The following is a 23423-nucleotide window of genomic DNA, read 5'->3' as shown; positions in this document are numbered from 1 at the left end:
GCTATCAAAATCGAAAAATAAACACTTAGTATTCTGCTAGACAACTTAAAAACTGTGCATATATGTAGTGTCCTGAAACAGGTAGAAGACAAAAAAAATCTAAGATCAACATACATTATATAGCAAGACTAGGTAGGCAAAGGTATGTCTCATAATAAACCTTAAAGGAGAAGGAAAGGTTAAAACTAAGTAAGCCTTATCAAAAAGGTCCACCTACATATACCAGTAAACCCTCAAAGTAATGCTGCTCTGAGTCCTCTGTCAAAAGAAACACTGCATTTCTTTCCTTCTATTGTGTACACATGGGCTTCTGTATCAGACTTCCTGCCTTCAGCTTAAAGGTCCTTGCCCCAGGCGTGAGCATGCTCGTTTGCTCCTCTTCCCCCTAACTTCTCTACTGTAATCTGAGCACAGAGCTATAAGTGAGCAGGGAGAGACTCAGGCAGGAAGTGATGTCACACCACATTAATACAGCAGCTCCTATCCTAAACAAACAGAAAGTTTCTAGAGCTTTTTACTCAGGCATGGTAAAACATTTCACAGAATAGATATAGCATTCTAGATTGTACTATTGCAGCTAATCTATTGGCAATAAAATGCCTCTGTAGCTTTCCTTCTCCTTTAAAAACAGTAAAGATCTGCTCTTTGAGTCTGTTTGTTATAGCCGGCCACATATACACTGATTTGGCTTAGACTAAATGACCCAGCAATCAAAATCCAGGATTTTTTTATCAGTTTGTCAGCTCTGATATTGAAGTCAGCCAATAATCTTAATTGCCAGTGCATACGGTTGTCTGACCAGTCTGCTTGGAGCCCACGCATGTGATCGGATTATTGGTCCCAAAAGCCAAATGACTGTTAAATTGGCTCACAAAACTTTGGCAGCTAGATTAAACAACTAATTTGTTTTTTTTATGGCTAGTTTATGCTGGCAAGTGACTATCTGGGTGTCTATTTACTAGCAGGTGTAGCAGTTAGGCATATGTACAGGGCTAAAGTTAAAAGCCCAGCTTTACTGCAGATACCAGGAAAAGTAGGAATGAAAAAAGATGCAGTGATCATCATCACGGATGCAGTGTAAAAAAAAATACATAAAACATTATAAAAAGCTAATTATGCAGTGTCCACAGCCATGCATGTAAGTTTAAAAAGGAAGACCCTAAGATCTGAAACCAAACAGTACATTTTCTGTCCCAAAGACTTTGTCACATTGTAGCATCTGTCATTAAGGAGTAGGATATTCTGCCTGCCTTCAGCCTTGACTAATCCATTTCATATTAAGAAAATAATGACTACATTTCAAGATATCATAATGTGACTAACAAAGCAAAAAAATAAAATAAAAAACAATGTAGTACTAATAACAGGTAATGACTGTGCAGGGTGGGTTTTTAGGTAATACCCTACTGTGTTCCATAATTCTGCAGCAAGGCACCTGCCACAGCCTGATTATCCCTGTACTCTGTACTGTGCAAATCATTTGTCTGTTCAGAAGCATGCTGTTACTTCCCTGCATTTGAACGCCCCTCAATGGACAACTTCACCTCTTGGGGAATAAAAGAGTGGCGGGCAGATGAAGGCGGAGTATCTGCATTTTGCACATTATGTCTTTGGACGCCTGAACTGGACCAGCTGGACACAGCTGAGGAATGAGAACACAAGGTCTGGACATAGGAACTCTGACCTTTTTCCTTAAGCTGATTGTGCTTCTCGCCATCTATCTCAGGCAACTGACCCTCTCTAGAATATAACACTGCTTTCTCAGTGGTGTTTGGCATAGTCTGACTTGCAGAAGTACAGCTTACGGATGAGGCATCATTCTTAACTACACTCTGCAAACTGATTGATATACAAACATCCCCCACCTGAAGCCGATGGCAAGGAAGTGCAAAAAGTTGAGCTGTCTGCCTAGGGTTACAGGAAGACCAGCCTTGTCCATACACAAAGAAAGGGTGTTCAGGGGGGACATCAAGACACACTTTACTCTGCTGTTCCCCCACAATGAAATGAAGTGTCACAAAGCCTGGCCACTGGTTTTCTTGAATGTCCACAACTGTACTAGAATCTATTTTCAGGCCACCGCTCACTTCCGCACTCCGCAAAAAGTCTTGGGTTTGTAGGTCTTCTACCCTTTTCAATTCTCCAGTGGCCAGCTGAATAATGGCACCTTTCATGAAGTGTGACGGTAAAGCAGTGGAATGCGGGGGCTCTTTCGATGCAATGCTTGTATGTGGGGAGTTCCTATCTGAAGGAGTGTCACAGATATGGCTATCTTGTGCCCCCTGTAATTTTGATATTTGACGGGCAGTTGCTGGGAATGACTGCTGCATGGCACAGGTTTTCACTTTAGTAGGTTCCCCATTTGCTGTTAATGCTGCTTTCTCTGTGTATTTAACAGGCTGTTCGGTATACATACCAATCTGTCCTCTCTCGGAAGGGTTAGGCAGTTTTCCATGAACAGAATCTCTTTTTGGTTGCACCCGCTGCTGCTCAATTGCATTTTGTGAAAGATTTAATGGGCTTAACATGTCTTTTTTCTGAACAGACGGTGAACAGAAATCTTGTGAAGCCAGACCCCCAACAACCCTCTGAACTTCCAAATCTGTGTCTGGAGTGCTCCTGTGGGTTAGCAAAGAGGCCTCAGTCCTTTGTGTTGCAAGGCCTGTGTAAACATCACCATCCACCATATTTCCTTGCCCCTTTCCAAGCTGTTCTGCATTCTGGATGTAAAAGTCTACTACTTTACTGGCCCTATGGCCAGAGACATTATCAGGTATCCTCTGTGTCCCATTGGTAGAAGTGATTAGTATATCTTGGTCTTTATCAGCATGGGAAGGAGCACAAAGTTCTGTGTTAGGATGGCATGCCAGAAGCATTTCATTCACAGGATAGGCAACTGGCAGCTGAGAGGAATGCTGATAAAATACAGGAACTCTTCCCTTTGCAACATCCACCGGCACCACCCCCATAATGACTGAAGGGGACTGTGCATTAGTAAGTTTACTCATGGAATGGGGAGATTGAGCCTCTGGGGGTGGAGTCACGCCCTCAACAAGGACAGAATTATATGGCACATACTGAGGAACATGAGAAGCAGCTAAATTGGCAGGAGGCGATATCACAGCTCGAGAAAGAAAGCCTGGTGGAACTGTATATGGAACTGCATAGGGGGAACCAATGAATTGCACAGCAGAATGTGGAATTGGAGCATAATGAATAGATGGATAAGTTATACCTGGGTGCTGTATCAAAGGAGAAGCTACATTGAAGGATGATGGGATAGAGCTCATATTCATCACTGGGTGGAGACCAGGTGAAGAAAAGGAGGCAGTAGGCACAGCAACTTTGTAAAAAGTTGCATACTGATCCACAGTTACAGCTTCTGCTCCCTCCCCAGCACCTTCATAACTTATTCCATGTCCCTGGCCTGCTGCTACAAGCACACTCCTGGGCCATCCCAAAGCTTCACTGGTCGTGCTTTCATTAGCAGATGAGCTGGGTACCTTGTGCTCCTCCCCCACATTCACACTGTTTTGTGCCAGATCCCGTTTCTTTGGTGGAAGACATTCCTGGCTCCTCTCGTATGCAGGCTTCATATTGTCTCCTGCACGGCGGGGGATTTCTGTAGTTTATGAACTTCATCGATGCTTCACATGAATAATCTCTGATAACTCCATTTACATCCTGTGGATGTCTTGCAAATCTAAGAGCTAAACAAAAGGGAACACCGTTAAACATTAGTTACTTAGCTTAACTATTAATAGCACTGGCGTCAAGTATTTTTACCAGCCAGGCCGGTAAAATACCAGTCAGGTGGGTTACTACTAGACCTGCGCAAATGTTGTCCTTGTTACTATATAAAGGCCTATATTTTCTGTTTCCAAATATTTTCTATTTCAATTTATTTTGGGCCCAGTGTTTTTTTATGCCGAATAACTAATCTTATGCCTATGCTATTAATAGGGAAACGAGATTAAGAAAGCTTGTATTTTTTTCCAGAAAAGGTAGCAATCCTACCCAACAACTAACCAGCAATTAGCACTCATTTTTCTGTTACAGCATGAATAATGTAAGCAACATGAATGTGGTTGCTATGGGTTTCTAGACCTCAGTAAGAGACCATTATGACAAATTATAGTGACAGAAACAAGAGCAAACAACATTCAAAAAACAAACTATAGCATTGGAAAATGGGGCTATTTATAGGACATTATGAGTTACTGAAAATGCTATTTTACCTTTTATAATCTTCAGGGCTGATTGGTAATTATTCCCTAAGCATGCTGCTTAGAAACTTGTGCAGTCTGTCCTATGTACCAACGTGGACTAGTAATCAGTCCTTCAGCATAAGGGCTTTAAGATTCTTCACTTTTACATGAATAACAAGCAGGGTTTTTTTTTTTTAATGAGGTGATTTTTGTATCCTTCTGTTTCAAGTAACTGAAACCAGAGCCGGCTGGTAAATGCAAATATATTGTCTATATCTCTGTATGAAAAAGAATTCAAGCAAATATCATGTAGGATCATAATAAAATAGTATCTTGTCCCAAGTCAAATAGTAAAAACTCTAATAATCTGTACCAGTGAAGACAAGGGGAATGCCGACCGAAAACTCTTGAGATAGAGAAAAAATTGCTGCCAATTCCCCAGGCTAAAGGAAAGTGACAACTTTGATAAAGAACCACAAGAATCCTATTACCTATCTGTCTTATACTATTACCTGACTATCTGCTTTACAGGTCCATAACCTGGTGATTTATTTTTAAATGGGAACTGCCTTCAATATTTGAAGCACTACGTGAAATTTAATCTGTTGTTCAGAAATGTTATTTTAATAACTTCAATTTGTGACCCCTACACACACAATAAATTAGGCAAACACACTCCAGTTTGCACATCAACAGATCTGAGAAGGAGAACAACTGAAGTGTGCAAGAAAATTGGAAAGTACTGACAGAAACGGCTTCAAAATGCAATTAATAGCATTAACAATTAAAATGTGTTATAGCACTGATCTAGGCATATAAATAAATCTGCATATAGGATTCAGGCTGTCACAAGCAGCCTACCCACTTGATATACAGAGAATAATGATATAGTATGTTTGCAATGTTACAAGTCTGCTGGGCCAAGTAGAACACAAAGAAAAAGTTATTCTTGTAAGGAGACAGTACATACACACAAAACTCTCCACTCAAAAGGTGAGCCAATAAAGCACATATTGGTATATTTAAAACACACATTAGACAAACCCTGCTATAAATTATGAACATGATATGCAGCTTTTAAACAAGGATTTATTTACATGCTGTTTTTTTAAGGAACCAATAAAGTAAAGGTGATCATAGATGTTACAATTACGATCTTTAATGGAAAAGATTGTTTATTTCAATACACAAGTGTAGAGTTGAATTATCAGATATACAGGTAGAAACAATAGAATTTTACCTATATCTGATGATTGAGCACCAACAATGGCCAATGCTCGAGTGCCTTCAAAGGCGCCCTATCAAAATTTTCCAGCCAGCCCGATCGTCGAGCCGGCCGATATCCAAGCATCTGCCGATATTGGTCGTCTCGTCTCCCACCATACACGCACCAAATATCATACGAAAATTACGATATTATCGGTGTGTCTATGGCCACCTTAAGTTTACAAAGAGGATATAACTAAACATGTTTTTAAGGGCAACTCCCCCCTAAAACCATCATTAAAGGAGACATATAGAATAAATGAAAATACCCTAATTTTGTAGGCAGTTATGAGTAATATATGGTGTTGCTTTTAAATGGTGCTAAAAATGAATATTATCTTTAAAAATAGCCCCTTTATTGGAGCTCCCTGTAGATGTTCACTGGTCCAGGCCTGGACTGGCAATCTGTGAGTTCTGTCCAATGCCAGAGGGGGCTGCTGTAAATTGCCACAGACAGTCACTGTGGAGTGGGCTGGTGTGGGGGACTGGTTGGGCCTCTGTGTATTTGAAATGCCAGGTCCTATTTTGAGTCCCAGTCCAGAACTGCACTGATCCCTGTCTGTGTTTCAAATGAGGGGTGGGCATGTCCTAAGGTCCCTGCCAGAAGCACAGTAGAAGGGGGACAGCCAATCACATCCCTGCAGTCACACAAGCACAGACAGGCTTCAGTTCCCTATCAGGTCCTGCTAGCTGCTGATTGGTTCCTGTCCTACAGTACAGTGAGCTGAGAGCCACCGGCTCCCCTGCACAGCCTGGGAATTCAGGAAGCAGAAGAGAAGGGAGGGATTATTAGTGTTTTTGCAGATATATTCAATAAATCAGCCAGAAACACTACTTTTTTTAAGCACAATCCTTCTATATCTAAATGAGTATAATGCACTGGTACGTTCTTATTTTTTACACAAAATGTCTCCTTTAAAAAGGACATCATGGCAGAAAGATGGGGCAGTTCTTATGTTATTACTGTTTTAAAACGTCCACCTATATTCTACTCCAAACAAGGCTATCGAACACTTTGTACACACATGTTCCTAGTCCATTGACTCCTGTATAGACAATAAGCAGAACGTGCTACTTGTTGCCTGCTCTCGCTATGAGTTTATACTGTGTGTGTACAGAGTTGTATATGAAGAGCTCAGTAACCCTTACCTTAACAGACTGATGAGCCAGCCCAGTGAATTTTGCCCTAGACACACTACTAGAGGCAGGGCCGCCATCAAGGGGGTTGGAAGGGGGAACAGTCGCCCCGGGCTCTTACAGTGGCCCCGGCTTTGCTGCAATTACTTTGATTAGTAGGCTCCCTGCTGTCAGTGAGCTGTAGACTTAGTGAGGGCGCTTACTAATGTACCTGCGTGTTCATTCACCAACACAGCTTCCATACTGCCCAGCCCTCCCGAATACCCTAACACAGCCCGCAATCGCGGAAGACTACTTACACCTCCCGCAAAACTGTTAACTGGAGGGTCCTAGCCTTCTGTCTTACAGAAAATCCCGACACCGCAAGTCTCATCGCGCGAGACTGGCGGAGCGCAGTGACGCATCAGGTGGCCGTCTTGTGGGCGTGACGAGTGGCCGTAAATCAACGTTACGCAATCGAAAGCCGCTTGTAACGCAGTAGCTCTCACACAATGGTTTTGCTTTAGGAACACCTCTTACTCCTGATAATAAAGGAAATACTTGTTTGTATTGTTTTCTATTCCTTTGAAGTTATTTACATACTCTTATTCTTCCCTATTACATTTTTGCCAAGTAATACTGAAAATACTTGCCTAGCAGAAACCCTAGGTAACTTTCACAAATCCGAAGAGCTTCTGTATATCTAAACTGTAGCTAGAATAACAAGTACTATGTACTATGAGGAGGGATCCCTCCTGCAAAAAACACTGATGTACTGAGAGATGCTGCCTCTGTGTGGTAATTTGGGCATTCTGATGACCTCATCATTATCATCCATCATCTTGTTATTGGGAGTCTGGGAAATGCTGTTCTCTATCATCCATCTCACTTTCTATTATTGTCATCTATGCATCACTTTGTGTAATTGTGTCATCCTTGGTATAAGATACTGCTTACACTGGGAGGAACCATGTTTGTCTGGTTGAATAGACACTCTATTATCTATTTTTCTGTGCTGTATAACTGTGTACCTCGCACTCTGTTATTTCATGCCCAAACACAATGGTCACATGTTAACCAAAATGCAATAAGACTAGCTTCAGGAGGTGTTCAAGTATGGTCTGTACATTACTGTATATGCATAGCAGACTTATCTACTCCAAAGATGCAGAGTGTGCTAGTTTGTCTAACATTAAGTAATCTGAAGGGCAAGGCCAGACGTGGCGTTTTTACGTTGCGTTTTTATAAAAGCTTCATCGGGCATAAACTGCACTACCACTGAAACTAATGGAAAACGCACTATGGCAATTCTCACAGGGCGTTTGCAAGCCAAAATCCACCATGGGACTCCAGTATTGGCGTTTTTTAGCAGAAACACCAATACGTCAAGAAACTACCAAATCAATAGACACTAGGGGATCTGCTAGTTTGAAACCATACTTTACGTAAACATGCAGTGTATTTTAAATATGGCATCCAAATTCTCGTGAGATAAATGATGCCTATAAGTTTTTACGGCCGGTGATGTAATTATGTTGCGTATTGCCGATCATTCCTGCTCCATTTTGCATGTAAATAGTTTTTCTATTTCTAAATAGCTTTTCTATTTTCTATTTCCAGCCAGCAGAATTATGGGGAACGAGAACAATGAGAAGTGCATGTTGTGAAAAGAAACCTTCGTGCTGGAAAACGCATGTTGACGGTCGTGTGTGGCATCAGTGGTGTATTTACACCTGATGGAGCTTTTTTAAAAACACAATGTAAAAATGCCATGTCTGGCCTTGCCCTAAAATTAAGTTTAGACTTAATATTCGCATATCCCTATTATTGGGTACACTAATTTAACAAATCTTGTTTCTGAAACACATAGCTCTTAAAGGGCATGTAAAGGCAAAAAAATAAAATCCCATTTTTACTTTCTTTAATGAAAAAGAAACCTATCTCCAATATACTTTAATTAAAAAATGTGTATAGTTTTTATAAGAAACTTGACTGTATGCAGTGAAATTCTCCCTTCATTTACTGCTGTGGATAGGAATTGTCAGACGGTCCCCAACTGCTGAGCAGGGAAACAATCATACTTATGAACAGCAGGGGGAGCCCCATCTTTCTTCCCAGCCATGCAGAACTCAAGCAGCTTTGTTTATGACGATCCCTAAGCAGCCCAGACCACACTGAGCATGTGCAAGTCTTAGTCTTGCAAAGATGTTTAACAAAGTTACAAGATGGTGACCCCCTGTAGCCAACTTTGAAAGCATAAATTATTTGTTTGATTCGGCTTGTGGTGCAGTAAGTTCATGTTTATATTTAGTATACAAAATACAGCACTTCTAGCCTTATTCTATTTTAGACTTTACATGCCCTTTAAAGAGGAGCCGTCAACCTAAGAAATAATTCCTAATCCTATTTAATCATTATGGTTGTCAAGCAACATAAACTGTACTTACGCTATATCAATTATTTAAACTCTATTATAGACAGTGAAGAGGGCAATATATGATTGACAGCTAAGAATTTTAAATACATTTATAACAAGTATGAATGCAACAGAAAAAGAATTTGGTTTTCACGTTTCAGCTTTTTATGTCTGAGTGACAGGTCACCTTAGGGCTAAACTCCACAGGTGCTTTTGATCAGATTTTGTAGGTCAGATTTTATCTGATCAGGCCATGATACACCACTCAACAGTATAAGATTTTGTAGGATGTTACAAAATCTGACCCCCCACAGCTGTAATTTAAAGTCTGATCAGATAAATTTTAATGGAGTCTTTTGTTCAAGCATTTACATCCGACAGTCAATGTATTTCAAAGAGAAAAGTGTCTTTCCAACACCATCAGTTTTTATCTTGATGAAGACACGGTATGCAACATTCGCAGTCGTGTTGCATCAGATTGAAAATTTTCCATATAGTTTACGCATCAGATTTTTGTATCAGTCTCATTATATTTTGACCCATGTGACTACATCCAACTTATTGCATTTTGTCGTTTCGACACCATCTGGCAAAAACACTTGTGGTGTTTTACCCCTGTTCTAATATTGTTATGACCCGTTTACTTTGTTAATTTATTGTTTTGACGCAGAGTGCGGTGTACATAAATATTAATATATATGATTACTAAATCATATGAGAAAAGATCTAAAATATCTTACATCTGCATTAAACATAAACATTCCACCTCCAGTGATCAAATGTGAAATGATAAACTGCTTGGAAACCTTGTTTGTACTCAGTCCCTCAATAAAACCTTGGTTTAAAAAAAAAAGTGAAATGACATGGAGAAACCTAGAGGTACACACCAGGGCACAATGTGATAGCAAAAAGGAGTCACATACCCAACAGGGGAGAAAAAAAGAGGGGGACTAAATTGAAGGCACAAGATTAGTTATAAAGGGAAAGATAAAGATGCAAGTGACTAGGAGGGATAAAAATTGTGAAAATAATAGTTCACGAAGGATGGATGAAATCAGAAGTAGAAACAAGAAATAAGGGCTAATGAAAGTGTAAATAAAAAAACAGAACATGACAAAAATGTGAAAGAGAAAAAGTTAGTACAAATATAAGGAGAAAAGAAACATAAGTAAATTAATTAAAAATCACCATATACCAGTGAGCACCACGGTACGAGCCTCTTCCGTCTTCCTCTTTCCTTCGCGTGGCTGTGCATGAGCAGTAGAATTAAAAGCTGAACGTTAACTGCACATGCGTTTGCCCCGGGAAATTCAAAGAAAGAAGACGCTCTGTGGTGCTAACTGGTATAACCCCAGGCCAGTGCTCCTATCACCAGAAAACTGCACCGGGGTTTCAGGTAAGTCAATACAATCACTTGGGGGTGCCTAACATTTGGCACCCCCAAGTGCACAAAGCTTTTCTTTCTTCTTCAAACTCTCTTCTAACCCTCTAGTCTTTCATTTCATCCTCTGTTTTTTTTGTGTGGGGGGGGATAGTTACCCCCTGCAATCACTTTAAATGGAACTATGAAATGTTCTGGCAAAGTTCAGTTCAATTTCAGTCCTGCAACATTACAAAAATGAAAATACATAAAACAGCTGAGAGATAGCTTAGAACTAGGATGTCCAATTGGAGACCTGCAGCCCCCTGTCTGCCAATGACACTCTGTGGACTCCACAGACTTCTTTTCATGATGTCACCATTTTAGTACAAACGTGTCTCCAATTAAGTTACAGCCATGATAGAAGTTAGGATTAGAAAAATCATATAAAGCAGCTAGTTTGAAAAGTGTATTTTTTTATTGTTAAAATAAACAGTGCAGGACTTTCATTAATCACAATAATTCTTAAAACATCTATATATAATAATTATTTGTATTATTTAATTCCCACAATTTTATCTAAAAATGTAGCAAAATTTTCTGGCCTTCCGGGAGAAAAGCACTTCAAGGATGAAAGGTCCATTTTCTGAAGTGTGTTCCCAAGGGTGCTGTAAATTTAGGGAAAATAAAAATAAAATGTTACATAAGTTACATCATGTGAAATACTACACAACACAAGACAGTAATTGGGAGATTGATGTAGCTCTTTTTTTACAGCATATTTTTCTTTTCATTAAAACAGTAGCCACAGTATATGACTTATGATAAACTTAAATGTATAATCACTCTTTAACCCTTTCCCTGCCAGCCGTTTTGTCCTAGATGCGAACATCTACTGCCAAGCAGTTTTTAGATATTTTGCACTCTTTCACTTTAAGGGCCTTTCCTGGGGTGGTCTTTTAGTTAACCCAGGAAAACAATGTATTGTTTTTTTCAGGACAACCTGAACTTTCACAATATGCAAGAATTTTGGTGTAATTCTACTTCTCTAATAAAATATTGGATTCTAAGTGTCAAATAAAATGAAAAAAATCATGTTGCACGAAGAACAATCACATATATCAGAAACATCATTCATTTTATGTACGAGAACACAGCCGATTTAGAAAGGTCTATGTCTCCTGAACGCGACAATACCAAATATATATAGTTTTATGGAGATTTCTCACTTGTATAGCTCAAAATCTACAAGCAGTACACAACCAAATTTCCAAAGCAACACTTCCCAAACGGCATACTTTTGATTTCAAGGCCAAACATTCCGCTAACAGTAGGTTTACCCTAGAAAACTACCCATTACTAGAAAGAACAGATTCTGGTGAATCAAAAATGGGTAGAAATATCTTTGTACTCCAAACCACCAAGTTGCAATTGTTTCCTAAAGTTATAATGTTTTATAGAAATTGGTGAATTTTTTGAAAAATGACCTCAAAGCTTCCACTCTACAGCAACATATCTCCCACACATCATTAGGTATCAATGTAAAACACCCCAAATATAAAATCCTGGGTCCACTGAACAGTTTGATGCCCAATATGAATAGATGTACCCAAGCACGTGGCATAGGAGGCCCCAAAAGGAAGACCCCCCATTTGTTCTGTCATTTCAGATACTGCAAAATCAACACATTTACATCGTTTTGGGGGGCGGCAAAGGTAGAAAAAAGTATGTTCACCCCAGAAAACCATATATTTTCGGAAAGTACACATTCCCCTGAATCCAAATTGGGTATGCATGTCTTTCTACACCAAAGTACCAAGCGGCAAACCATTACTAAAGTTGGTGATTTTGGCGACATTTCCAAAAATCACTTAAAAATTTCTACCCTGCAGCATCGTATTACCCACATACTTTTAGGTATCAAGACAAATCACCCCAAATATGAAAGCCTAGGGTCCTCTGAACAGTTTGATGCCCAATATGTATAGGTGTACCCAAGCAAGTGGCATATAGAGGCCTGAAAAGGAAGACCCCATATGGTCTGTCATTTCAGATACTGCAAAATCAACACATTTACATCGTTTTGGGGGGCGGCAAAGGTAGAAAAAAGTAAGTTCACCCCAGAAAACCATATATTTTCGGAAAGTACACATTGCCACGAATCTAAATTGGGTATGCATGTCTTTGTACTACAAAGTACCAAGCCGCAAATCATTCCTAAATTTGGTGATTTTGGTGACATTTCCAAAAATCACTTAAAAATGTCTACCCTGCAGCATCGTATTTCCCACATACTTTTAGGTATCAAGAGAAATCACCCCAAATATGAAAGCCTAGGGTCCTCTGAACAGTTTGATGCCCAATATATATAGGTGTACCCAAGCACGTGGCATATAGGGGCCCCAAAAGGAAGACTCCCATATGGTCTGTCATTTGAGGTACTGCAAAATCAACACATTTACATCGTTTTGGGGGGGGGGCAAAAGTAGAAAACAGTAAGTTCACCCCAGAAAACCATATATTTTCGGAAAGTACACATTCCAACGAATCCAAATTGGGTATGCATGTCTTTCTACGCCAAAGTACCAAGCCGCAAATCATTCCTAAATTTGGTGATTTAGGTGACATTTCCAAAAATCACCTCAAAATATCTACCCTGCAGCATCGTATTACCCACATACTTTTAGGTATCAAGACAAATCACCCCAAATATGAAAGCCTAGGGTCCTCTGAACAGTTTGATGCCCAATATGTATAGGTGTACCGAAGCATGTGGCATATAGGGGCCCTAAAAGGAAGACCCCCATATAGTCTGACATTTCAGGTACTGCAAAATCAACACATTTACATTGTTTTGGGGGGGCAAAAGTAGAAAACAGTAAGTTCACCCCAGAAAACCATATATTTTCGGAAAGTACACATTCCCACGAATTCAAATTGGGTATGCATGTCTTTCTACGCCAAAGTACCAAGCCGCAAATCATTCCTAAATTTGGTGATTTAGGTGACATTTCCAAAAATCACCTCAAAATATCTACCCTGCAGCATCGTATTACCCACATACTTTTAGGTATCAAGACAAATCACCCCAAATATGAAAGCCTAGGGTCCTCTGAACAGTTTGATGCCCGATATGTATAGGTGTACCCAAGCACGTGGCATACAGGGGCCCCAAAAGGAAGACCCCCATATAGTCTGTCATTTCAGATACTGCAAAATCAACACATTTACATCGTTTTGGGGGGGGCAAAAGTAGAAAACAGTAAGTTCACCCCAGAAAACCATATATTTTCGGAAAGTACACATTCCAACGAATCCAAATTGGGTATGCATGTCTTTCTACGCCAAAGTACCAAGCCGCAAATCATTCCTAAATTTGGTGATTTAGGTGACATTTCCAAAAATCACCTCAAAATATCTACCCTGCAGCATCGTATTACCCACATACTTTTAGGTATCAAGACAAATCACCCCAAATATGAAAGCCTAGGGTCCTCTGAACAGTTTGATGCCCGATATGTATAGGTGTACCCAAGCACGTGGCATACAGGGGCCCCAAAAGGAAGACCCCATATAGTCTGTCATTTCAGGTACTGCAAAATCAACACATTTACATCGTTTGGGGGGGGGGCAAAAGTAGAAAACAGTAAGTTCACCCCAGAAAACCATATATTTTCGGAAAGTACACATTCCAACGAATCCAAATTGGGTATGCATGTCTTTCTACGCCAAAGTACCAAGCCGCAAATCATTCCTAAATTTGGTGATTTAGGTGACATTTCCAAAAATCACCTCAAAATATCTACCCTGCAGCATCGTATTACCCACATACTTTTAGGTATCAAGAGAAATCACCCCAAATATGAAAGCCTAGGGTCCTCTGAACAGTTTGATGCCCGATATGTATAGTTGTACCCAAGCACGTGGCATACAGGGGCCCCAAAAGGAAGACCCCATATAGTCTGTCATTTCAGGTACTGCAAAATCAACACATTTACATCGTTTTGGGGGGAGCAAAAGTAGAAAACAGTAAGTTCACCCCAGAAAACCATATATTTTCGGAAAGTACACATTCCAACGAATCCAAATTGGGTATGCATGTCTTTCTACGCCAAAGTACCAAGCCGCAAATCATTCCTAAATTTGGTGATTTAGGTGACATTTCCAAAAATCACCTCAAAATATCTACCCTGCAGCATCGTATTACCCACATACTTTTAGGTATCAAGAGAAATCACCCCAAATATGAAAGCCTAGGGTCCTCTGAACAGTTTGATGCCCGATATGTATAGGTGTACCCCAGCACGTGGCATACAGGGGCCCCAAAAGGAAGACCCCCATATAGTCTGTCATTTCAGGTACTGCAAAATCAACACATTTACATCGTTTTGGGGGGGGGGGGGGCAAAAGTAGAAAACAGTAAGTTCACCCCAGAAAACCATATATTTTCGGAAAGTACACATTCCAACGAATCCAAATTGGGTATGCATGTCTTTCTACGCCAAAGTACCAAGCCGCAAATCATTCCTAAATCTGGTGATTTTGGTGACATTTCCAAAAATGACCTCAAAATATCTACTCTGCAGCATCGTATTACCCACATACTTTTAGGTATCAAGAGAAATCACCCCAAATATGAAAGCCTAGGGTCCTCTGAACAGTTTGATGCCCGATATGCATAGGTGTACCCAAGCACGTGGCATATAGGGGCCCTAAAATGAAGACCCCTCCTTGTATGTTCTGTCATTTCAGGTACTGCAAAATCAACACATTTACATCGTTTTGGGGGGGGCAAAGGTAGAAAAAAGTAAGTTCACCCCAGAAAACCATATATTTTCGGAAAGTACACATTCCCACGAATCTAAATTGGGTATGCATGTCTTTCTACTACAAAGTACCAAGCCGCAAACCATTCCTAAATTTGGTGATTTTGGGGACATTTCCAAAAATGACTTCAAAATTTCGACCCTGCAGCATCGTATTACCCACATACTTTTAGGTATCAAGAGAAATCACCCCAAATATGAAAGCCTGGGGTCCTCTGAACAGTTTGATGCCCAATATGTATAGGTGTACCCAAGCACGTGGCGTATAGGGGCCGCAAAACGAAGACCCCCATATGGTCTGTCATTTCAGGTACTGCAAAATCAACACATTTACATTGTTTTGAGGGGGGCAAATGTAGAAAAAAGTAAGTTCACCCCAGAAAACCATATATTTTTGGAAAGTACACATTCCCACGAATTCAAATTGGGTATGCATGTCTTTCTACGCCAAAGTACCAAGCCGCAAATCATTCCTAAATTTGGTGATTTAGGTGACATTTCCAAAAATCACCTCAAAATATCTACCCTGAAGCATCGTATTACCCACATACTTTTAGGTATCAAGAGAAATCACCCCAAATATGAAAGCCTAGGGTGCTCTGAACAGTTTGATGCCCGATATGTATAGGTGTACCCAAGCACGTGGCATACAGGGGCCCCAAAAGGAAGACCCCCATATAGTTGTCATTTCAGGTACTGCAAAATCAACACATTTACATCGTTTTGGGGGGGGCAAAAGTAGAAAACAGTAAGTTCACCCCAGAAAACCATATATTTTCGGAAAGTACACATTCCAACGAATCCAAATTGGGTATGCATGTCTTTCTACGCCAAAGTACCAAGCCACAAATCATTCCTAAATTTGGTGATTTAGGTGACATTTCCAAAAATCACCTCAAAATATCTACCCTGCAGCATCGTATTACCCACATACTTTTAGGTATCAAGACAAATCACCCCAAATATGAAAGCCTAGGGTCCTCTGAACAGTTTGATGCCCAATATGTATAGATGTACCCAAGCACGTGGCATATAGGGGCCCCAAAAGGAAGACCCCCATATGGTCTGTCATTTCAGGTACTGCAAAATCAACACATATACATAGTTTTGGGGGGAGCAAAGGTAAAAAAAAGTGCATTCACCCCAGAAAACCATATATTTTCGGAAAGTACACATTCCCACGAATCCAAATTGGGTATGCATGTCCTTGTACTCCAAAGTACCAAGCCGCAAGCCTTTCCTAAATTTGGCGATAAAAGCAACAGTTTTTAAATTTTTGAAAATTGCCTAAAAATATTGCAATTGGCCGCATTTATCTCACCCAATTTCTTACATACAATTCTAAAACACCATAAATACTGATGCCAAGGGTCAATTGAACCGTTTGATGCCCAATATGCATTGATATACCAAGGCAGCTGGCATGTGCGGACCCAAAATGAAAATAGTGCATATGATTTTTCTCTGCTGCCGATTCGCCTTCTGTGAACATAGACCCTTGACTTCATATTATATGCCTCAAGACCCTCCTAACAGCAAAGACCCCCCCAAAACCATATATTTTTGGAAAGTACACATTCTGACGAATCCAAAAAAGATAAAGACGTCTTTCTACACCAAACTGCAAAGCTTTTCTAAACGCAGAGGTTTTTACATTTCTGAAAATCGCCTAAAATTGTTGCAGTTTGCCGCATTTATCACACACACTGTTTTACGTATAAAGAAAAATCACCCTAAATATGGACGTCAGAGGTCTACTAAATAGTTTGATGCCCAATATGCATAGATTTACCAAAGTATGTGGCGTGTACAGACCCCAAATGAAAAACATGCCTATGAATTTTCACGCTAGCCAACTAAGCTGCAGAAAAGAGAGCCCCAACTGTGCGTTATGTGCCATAAGACCCCAAAACTGTAAAAAGACCCCCAGAAACCCATATATTTTTGGAAAGCATATATTCTGGCGAATCAAACTAAGTAAAATAAATCTTTCTATACCAAAGCACCAAACAGCAAAACTATACTAGAGATACATAAGGAACAATAATGCATGGATAAAATTGCAATAAAACCACAAAAATAGCGTAAATCAATGAAATAACAAAATAATTGATCCGGCAGCGTAATTAGTGGCCGAAATCGATTATCCAATAGTCACGCTGTCAAAATAACATGCTTTTAGGCAAAACAAACAGTACAATGAATAAGTAAAAAAAAAAAAAAAAACCCTGTTTGTGAGTTTTTGTGTATACATATTTGTGCACTAATAAAAGTTGTCTGAGTGTGCAAATACATGTAATTAAGTGTAAATAAGTGTACAAAATCGACTAAGTGTGCTAAAATAAAAAAATAAAAAATAAAAAAACACAAATTTTTACTAAAATGTTCATGTAAGTGTATAAATGTACTGTAGGTATGTGTAAGTGCAGGTAAGTGTGTAAAAAAAAGTGCACTTACCGTTTTTGTAGCAGGAGGATCGCTGGAACCGAAGGACGACTCCTGGCAGCGTGTCTGCAGAGTTACTGCGCAGCAGGAAGTGACTGGGCGCGTGGTGCGACGAGGAGGAGGTAAGCCAGCAGCAGCAGCGCTTACATTGCGCTTCTGCTACTTTGAAGTCGGATCTGCGACAATCGCGTCGCAGATCCGACTTGACAGCCCCCCAGCCACGTTGCCCAGGGGGCTGTCTACCCTCCTGACTCTCTGCAGAGGCGGCAAAAGCCGCCGATGCAGAGAGAAGGGCTCAGCTGCAAAAGAACGTACGAGGTACGTTCTTGGCAGCCTGAGCCCTGAACCGCCAGCACGTACGCCGTACGTGCTTGGCGGTTAAAGGGTTAAAGGAGAAGGAAAATAATTTGCCACTTAGGGGTGCCAAATATTAGGCACCCCAAATGATTGTATTTACTTACCGGACACTCCGGACTGTGTTCCTATCAGGAGAAAATTGCACCAGCCCGGGGTTCTTCCAGCGGGCACCACAGAGCGATATTCTTCCTGCTTCTTCACTCTTCAAATATTCCAGGGCAGACACATGTGCAGTAGAATGAAATAGCCGGTTTTATTGTGAACGTTCGGCTTTCCACTCTACTGCGCATTCGCTGCTGCAAGCAGAAAGAAGGAGCAGGAAAAGGATTGCTCCGTGGTACTCATTGGTAGAACCCCAGGCAGGTGCAGTTTTCTGCTGATAGGAGCACTGGTCTAGGGTGTCAGGGTGTCAATCGCTTGGGGGTGCCTAACATTTGGCACCCCAAGTGGCAAATGACTTTCCTTCTCCTTTAATAAACATTAACAGCCCAAAGACAGAACAATGGATACAGTAACAGAATAAACATTTAAACCAGTTGTGGTAGAATAATCAAAAAAAATGTGTCAAAAGGTGAATGTTGCCTTTAATTTCACCCTAACAGGACATGTAAGCTGCAAAGGAGATGGTTTCTCTGTGTAAAGGATTTGCTGTCTGGCCCTGGAATGTATTCTATAACCTTTGAATACTGCACATTGGGTACATTCTGGCACTGGGTTACAATAAAGCACTTACCTGCATGTGCAATAAAAGAGGTGTCCATCTTTATAAAGCTGCTTTGCTAGTTCTATTTGGTGATTGGACATTAGTTGTTCATTGATAACAACTATAAGGGGTTTCCCCTCCCCAAGTGTTTCTAAACAGCTCCCAGCACCTGGGATCAAAATGAGAAAGTTATAGAACATTATGCTATGCAGTGCTGTCAAGGAAAGTTTTTTGAACTTGACAAATCTTTTTGAGATAAAATGTTGTCACTGACCTGGTGCACCATAATATTTTCTTGATGTCTGCCCAGTTTCCTATTTGTGACCTTAATGCCATAATGGAAGGATTTTTTTTTTTGGTTCAAAATAGGTTTATTGAACAGTTCAAACATGACAGAGTACTCAACAGTGCATTCACATTACAAGCCAATGCGCAGATTGGCATAATCCTTAAAGATAACAGTTCACCTTTATTACCGAACATTTCTCAGCAGTGTACATTATTGTTATTTATGCATATAACATTTCATCATCACTCATGCGTATCAATAATATTTTAGTTTAGTATTGAGTTAGTAGTCCCTACCTTACTTGGAGCGCTTTACCCTGGGTCATCCCTATTTGGGTCCTCCATGTCCGCATTATTAGCCATCCACCCCGACCATACCCTTGTGAAGTGCTGGAGTGTGCTTCTTCTCCTATATATATGCAGTTCTAACTTACATGCATCCTGCATTGCCCCCACCCATGCCTCAATACTTGGGGGGGTTTCTGATTTCCAATTTGCAGTTATGAGCCTTCTGGCATGGAATAGTGCTCTAGTTAACAGCTGTTTCTTATCTGTCAGCATGCTCTGATCTGTGGTCACCCCTAGTATGTATAGTACCGGGTCTGCATGTATCAATGTGTCTATGTCTTTGCTCGTATGACCCAAGACTTGTTCCCAGAACTGTTGCAGTGCTGAGCATTGCCAGAGAGTGTGTATGAGGGATCCAACCTCCGTCTTACATCTGTTGCACAAAGGGGATTGGTCTGGGAACATTCTGTGCAATTTGTCTTTAGTGTAGTAGGCCCTGTGTATTAGATAAAGCTGGAGGAGTTCATGCCTACAGTCCTTTGAGACCAACCTGGGGGATTTGAGTGCTAATTTCCATTGGGTGTCTGTCAAGTCCCCTACATCTCTTTCCCATAGGAGTCTGCTTTTTAAACTAGTGGAGTTCGCCTGAGTAGTAGTGATGAGCTTATATAAGGTTGAAATCTTACATTTCGATGGGCCTTGTTTAATTAGACTTATCACTGGGTCCTCTGCTATGTTTATGTGGGAGAGCCTGTGCACCTTCCCTAGGTATCCCTTTACTCTGTAGTAAGTTAACCATTGGTTAGCAGGAAGGTTGCTCTGTTTTCTAAGAGCTGCAAATGGTACCATTCCATCCCCTTCCCAGATGTCTCCAATAGTTAGAATTCCACATTCTGGCCAGCACTTAGGGGGAACCATTTTGGCTAATTTGCCTAGGGCTTTGTTACCCCAAAGGGGGGTGGCCAGGTCCATTGTCATGTATTTCATGATTTTTTTGGCAGCTGTGTAAGCAGATGTGGATGCTTGGTTTAGTGGGGACCTGTCAGGCTTCAAGGGAATATTTATTAGGCCTTGCCAAGCGGGTAGCTGCTTATTGCACCCCTGTTGCCAGCTTTTGTAGAGAGGAGTGCACGGACCATCTGGGGTTAGCGAGCAAACATGTGACAGTTGTGCAGCTAGATATAGGATGTGGAAGTCTGGGAGGGCGACTCCTCCATCTTGTCTAGGGCGTTTCAGAAGGGGAAGACCTAGTCTAGGTCTACCCTTGCCCCAGACATAATGGAAGGATTTACTTTCAAAATGATAAAGTTGCACCTTCAGCAGGTCAAAGAGCAATAACACAATTGGTGTTTTCTTTTTCTGCATATCTACACTTGGACAAGAAACACTAATCTGCATCCTTTCACTCATAACTCGACAGGGTGTTGTTTTAATTAAATTTGGTTAAGCATCTATGTTTTGTGCTTTACCTTTAATCTATCAGCAATATTCAAGAACTGCCGCTGGAAAAGATTTATTGTTGGATTCTAGAAAGACAAACCAAGAAATACCTGCATGACTTATTACCAGATCTGCACTCTTAATGTCTTCCTCAAGAGATTCTTTGTATCGAAAAAATTCCAGCAAGAAGTCAGATGTGCAAGATGGCGCTGGTTCTATGGTCCCCCTACCAATCTGAAGAACCAGTCTATTATAGCCAAGGCCATTGAGAATCTGGAGAGAAAGAAGGAAACAATAAACACCTTGTTTTAACCATCATAATAAAGGTTCATTTAAAGGTGAACTAATCCTTTAAAGGGGACCTGTCACCTTAGAAATAATAATTATATGCTGTTAGTCATGCAACACAAACTTTACTTACACTATTAAAAAAACATGTTTTTTTAGTCTTAGAATTCACAATCACAGCAAGCAGGCAGACACCATTTTGTGGACACTGTTATCAAGGCAAGCTTTGCATCACTCTTGATGCCCATGTCCATGGACTGGCTACACAGTTAGATGATGAGGAGGAAGGGGAATGTGAGGAGTGCAATGACATCATCACTCCAAAATCTTGTTTATGTGTCAGAATGGGGCACCTGATGCCCATGTCCATGTACTGGCTACACAATTGGATGGTGAGGAGGAAGGGGAATGTGAGGAGGGCAGTGGCATCTAGAAAGTAATTGCCTGCCCTGCCTAGGCATAGAGGAGGGACTGGCCAGATATGACAGACATTTTTAAATACCTTTACAACAGGTATGGATGTGTTAATAAGAAAAAAAGAATATGGGTTTCATCTTTAATTTGCAAAGGACTTATTATACAGCTTTTTATGTCTGGGTGACAGGTCCCATTTAAGTTATACTCACTGCTCAACCCAAGTGCACACCTTTTTAATTTATGTTACAGGCCATTTCTTAACTACCGACTCCCTGAACATGCACACATTGCTGCTGGCCCAACAACTTAAGAACAGCTCATCATACAAGAGAAAGTGGCAGGACAGAACAGAAGAGCCCAGGCAGCTAATTGAATGAGAACTGTTCAGAACATGCATCTGAACTAGTGGATTTATAATTATTATTTTCCCATACAGGTTTTGTTAATTTGGTTGAGAAGGTTTATTAGTGGAGTCCTTCAGTCGAACATTTTTCAGTGAATTCTAACCTGGACTCTGCAAGAAAGACTCATCCAGGTGATTGCAGAAAACAAAAGACAGACACAAAGCCATGTAAAAGACATCTCAGTCTGAAATGCTTATGGCAGAGACATTTTCACTGTAAAATGCCTTCTACTGAATTTTTCATTGATTATGCAGATTAACACTTTACATGTGACATTCCATGTGTCATTCCATGTGTTACTTAGGGTAAAAGGCATTTTCGGGGGATTTTTTGCACACAGGTAGTGCAGATTTTCTGTGGGCAACAAATATCCCCATGTGCCTTAGCCCTTGTGGATTTGTCCAGCCTCCTGTTGTCTGCACAGCAAAAATAATATATTTCACTATTTAGTTACAATAATCAGTTTTAAAGTTATGAACAACTGAATTGCGAGTCTGCAGCCCAGTTTCTGTAAGCATACAAAATGGATGGCAGATGGTCCTGCTATTTCTATTTCACTGACATCTAAACTGGTGTGCACTGCAGACTTCAGAGTAATAACCCAAAAAAAAGATTACGGACACCCGCTCACTAACATTTTTATTGCAAATAAAGTTGTTTTTATAATACAGCGCTGTGCAATATGGTGGCACTCTAAAAAAACATGTTATTAATAATAATAATAATAATTGCCCATCTATCCAATTTAGAGCAGAGACCGCATCATTTACATTAGCACAGTGATTGTCACTGCACACACACATTACAACTAATTACGTGCAGGAATAGAATGCACGGTATGACAGGCGATTGAATTAAACCCGGCTCTCCCAAATAACACGCCTGACTAACTGACTTAATTAAATCAGCCTTCCAAATACTTATATAAATGAATGCTCACAACAAGGCTATGCTTGTGAAACAGCAGTGCATGGCTCTCCTTACCGTGACAGTCTCTTCTGCAGACACACAGGAGATTAGATGATCAAAGCTTGTCGTCCCCACTGTAACAAACACAGTCTTCCCCATTCTCCCCTGCAGTGAAGTTTACACGGACTGTTCCCTGCTGCAGCTGGCTGAAGGACGTCATTTCCTCATGTAATGAAAGACGCTCTCTGATTGGTTGCTGACATCGTCACACTCTTCCCATTTCTAACTTTGCTTTTGATTGGTTGTGTGTGAATACAGCTTATTCTAGTTTAGGAAAGAACAAAGAGAGCACGATTTTCAACTGCTGGGAGACCAGTTGGATTAAGTCTATAATATAAGAAGAGAAAAACAGAGGCTTTGGCTGTCAGACAAAACATTTACTTTACGGTGTACCACTTGCACTTCTCCATATTTGTGCTTGATGTCCACTATTCCTTCCTGTCTCACTTTATGAATTGCTTGTAATGTGCCTCTTCAAACAAGTAACCCTGAAGTTACAGACATCCTCTAGGGCGGCAGTTTGTAGGGCCCCTGCAGTGATTAAAGGCACACTACACCAAAGTTCTTAAAAAAACTTGAAATAGTTTTATTCAAAGAATTGTCAAATCAACTCACCACCAGCATACAGTATA

General features: G+C 40.5%; 2 protein-coding genes across 5 annotated transcripts; both read right to left on the bottom strand.

The window, feature by feature from the left end:
* Positions 1-407: 407 nt before the first annotated feature.
* atxn1l.L (ataxin 1-like L homeolog) lies at positions 408-7045 on the bottom strand. Of its 3 annotated transcripts, none has more exons than XM_018257900.2 (2): positions 6911-7045; positions 408-3710 (listed from the first exon to the last, which is right to left on the bottom strand). In XM_018257900.2, exon 2 carries the CDS (start codon positions 3594-3596, stop codon positions 1503-1505), a length of 2094 nt encoding a protein of 697 aa, XP_018113389.1. In that variant the 5' UTR covers positions 3597-3710; positions 6911-7045; the 3' UTR covers positions 408-1502. The 3 variants fall into 3 exon arrangements, with proteins under 3 accessions (XP_018113389.1, XP_018113393.1, XP_018113390.1); XM_018257904.2 differs by lacking the exon at positions 6911-7045 and adding an exon at positions 6823-6841; XM_018257901.2 differs by lacking the exon at positions 6911-7045 and adding an exon at positions 6624-6812.
* A 3777-nt stretch (positions 7046-10822) lies between these two features.
* alg13l.L (ALG13, UDP-N-acetylglucosaminyltransferase subunit-like L homeolog) lies at positions 10823-22918 on the bottom strand. Of its 2 annotated transcripts, NM_001091408.1 has the most exon segments (4): positions 10823-11034; positions 18728-18866; positions 20824-20986; positions 22807-22918. In NM_001091408.1, coding segments are annotated over 4 exon segments (498 nt in total). In that variant the 5' UTR covers positions 22891-22918; the 3' UTR covers positions 10823-10922.
* Between the last annotated feature and the right edge of the window lie 505 nt (positions 22919-23423).

Source organism: Xenopus laevis, chromosome 4L, assembly GCF_017654675.1.
Source record: "Xenopus laevis strain J_2021 chromosome 4L, Xenopus_laevis_v10.1, whole genome shotgun sequence".
Taxonomy (NCBI): Eukaryota; Metazoa; Chordata; class Amphibia; order Anura; family Pipidae; genus Xenopus; species Xenopus laevis.
This window is presented reverse-complemented; position numbering and strand designations above follow the sequence as displayed.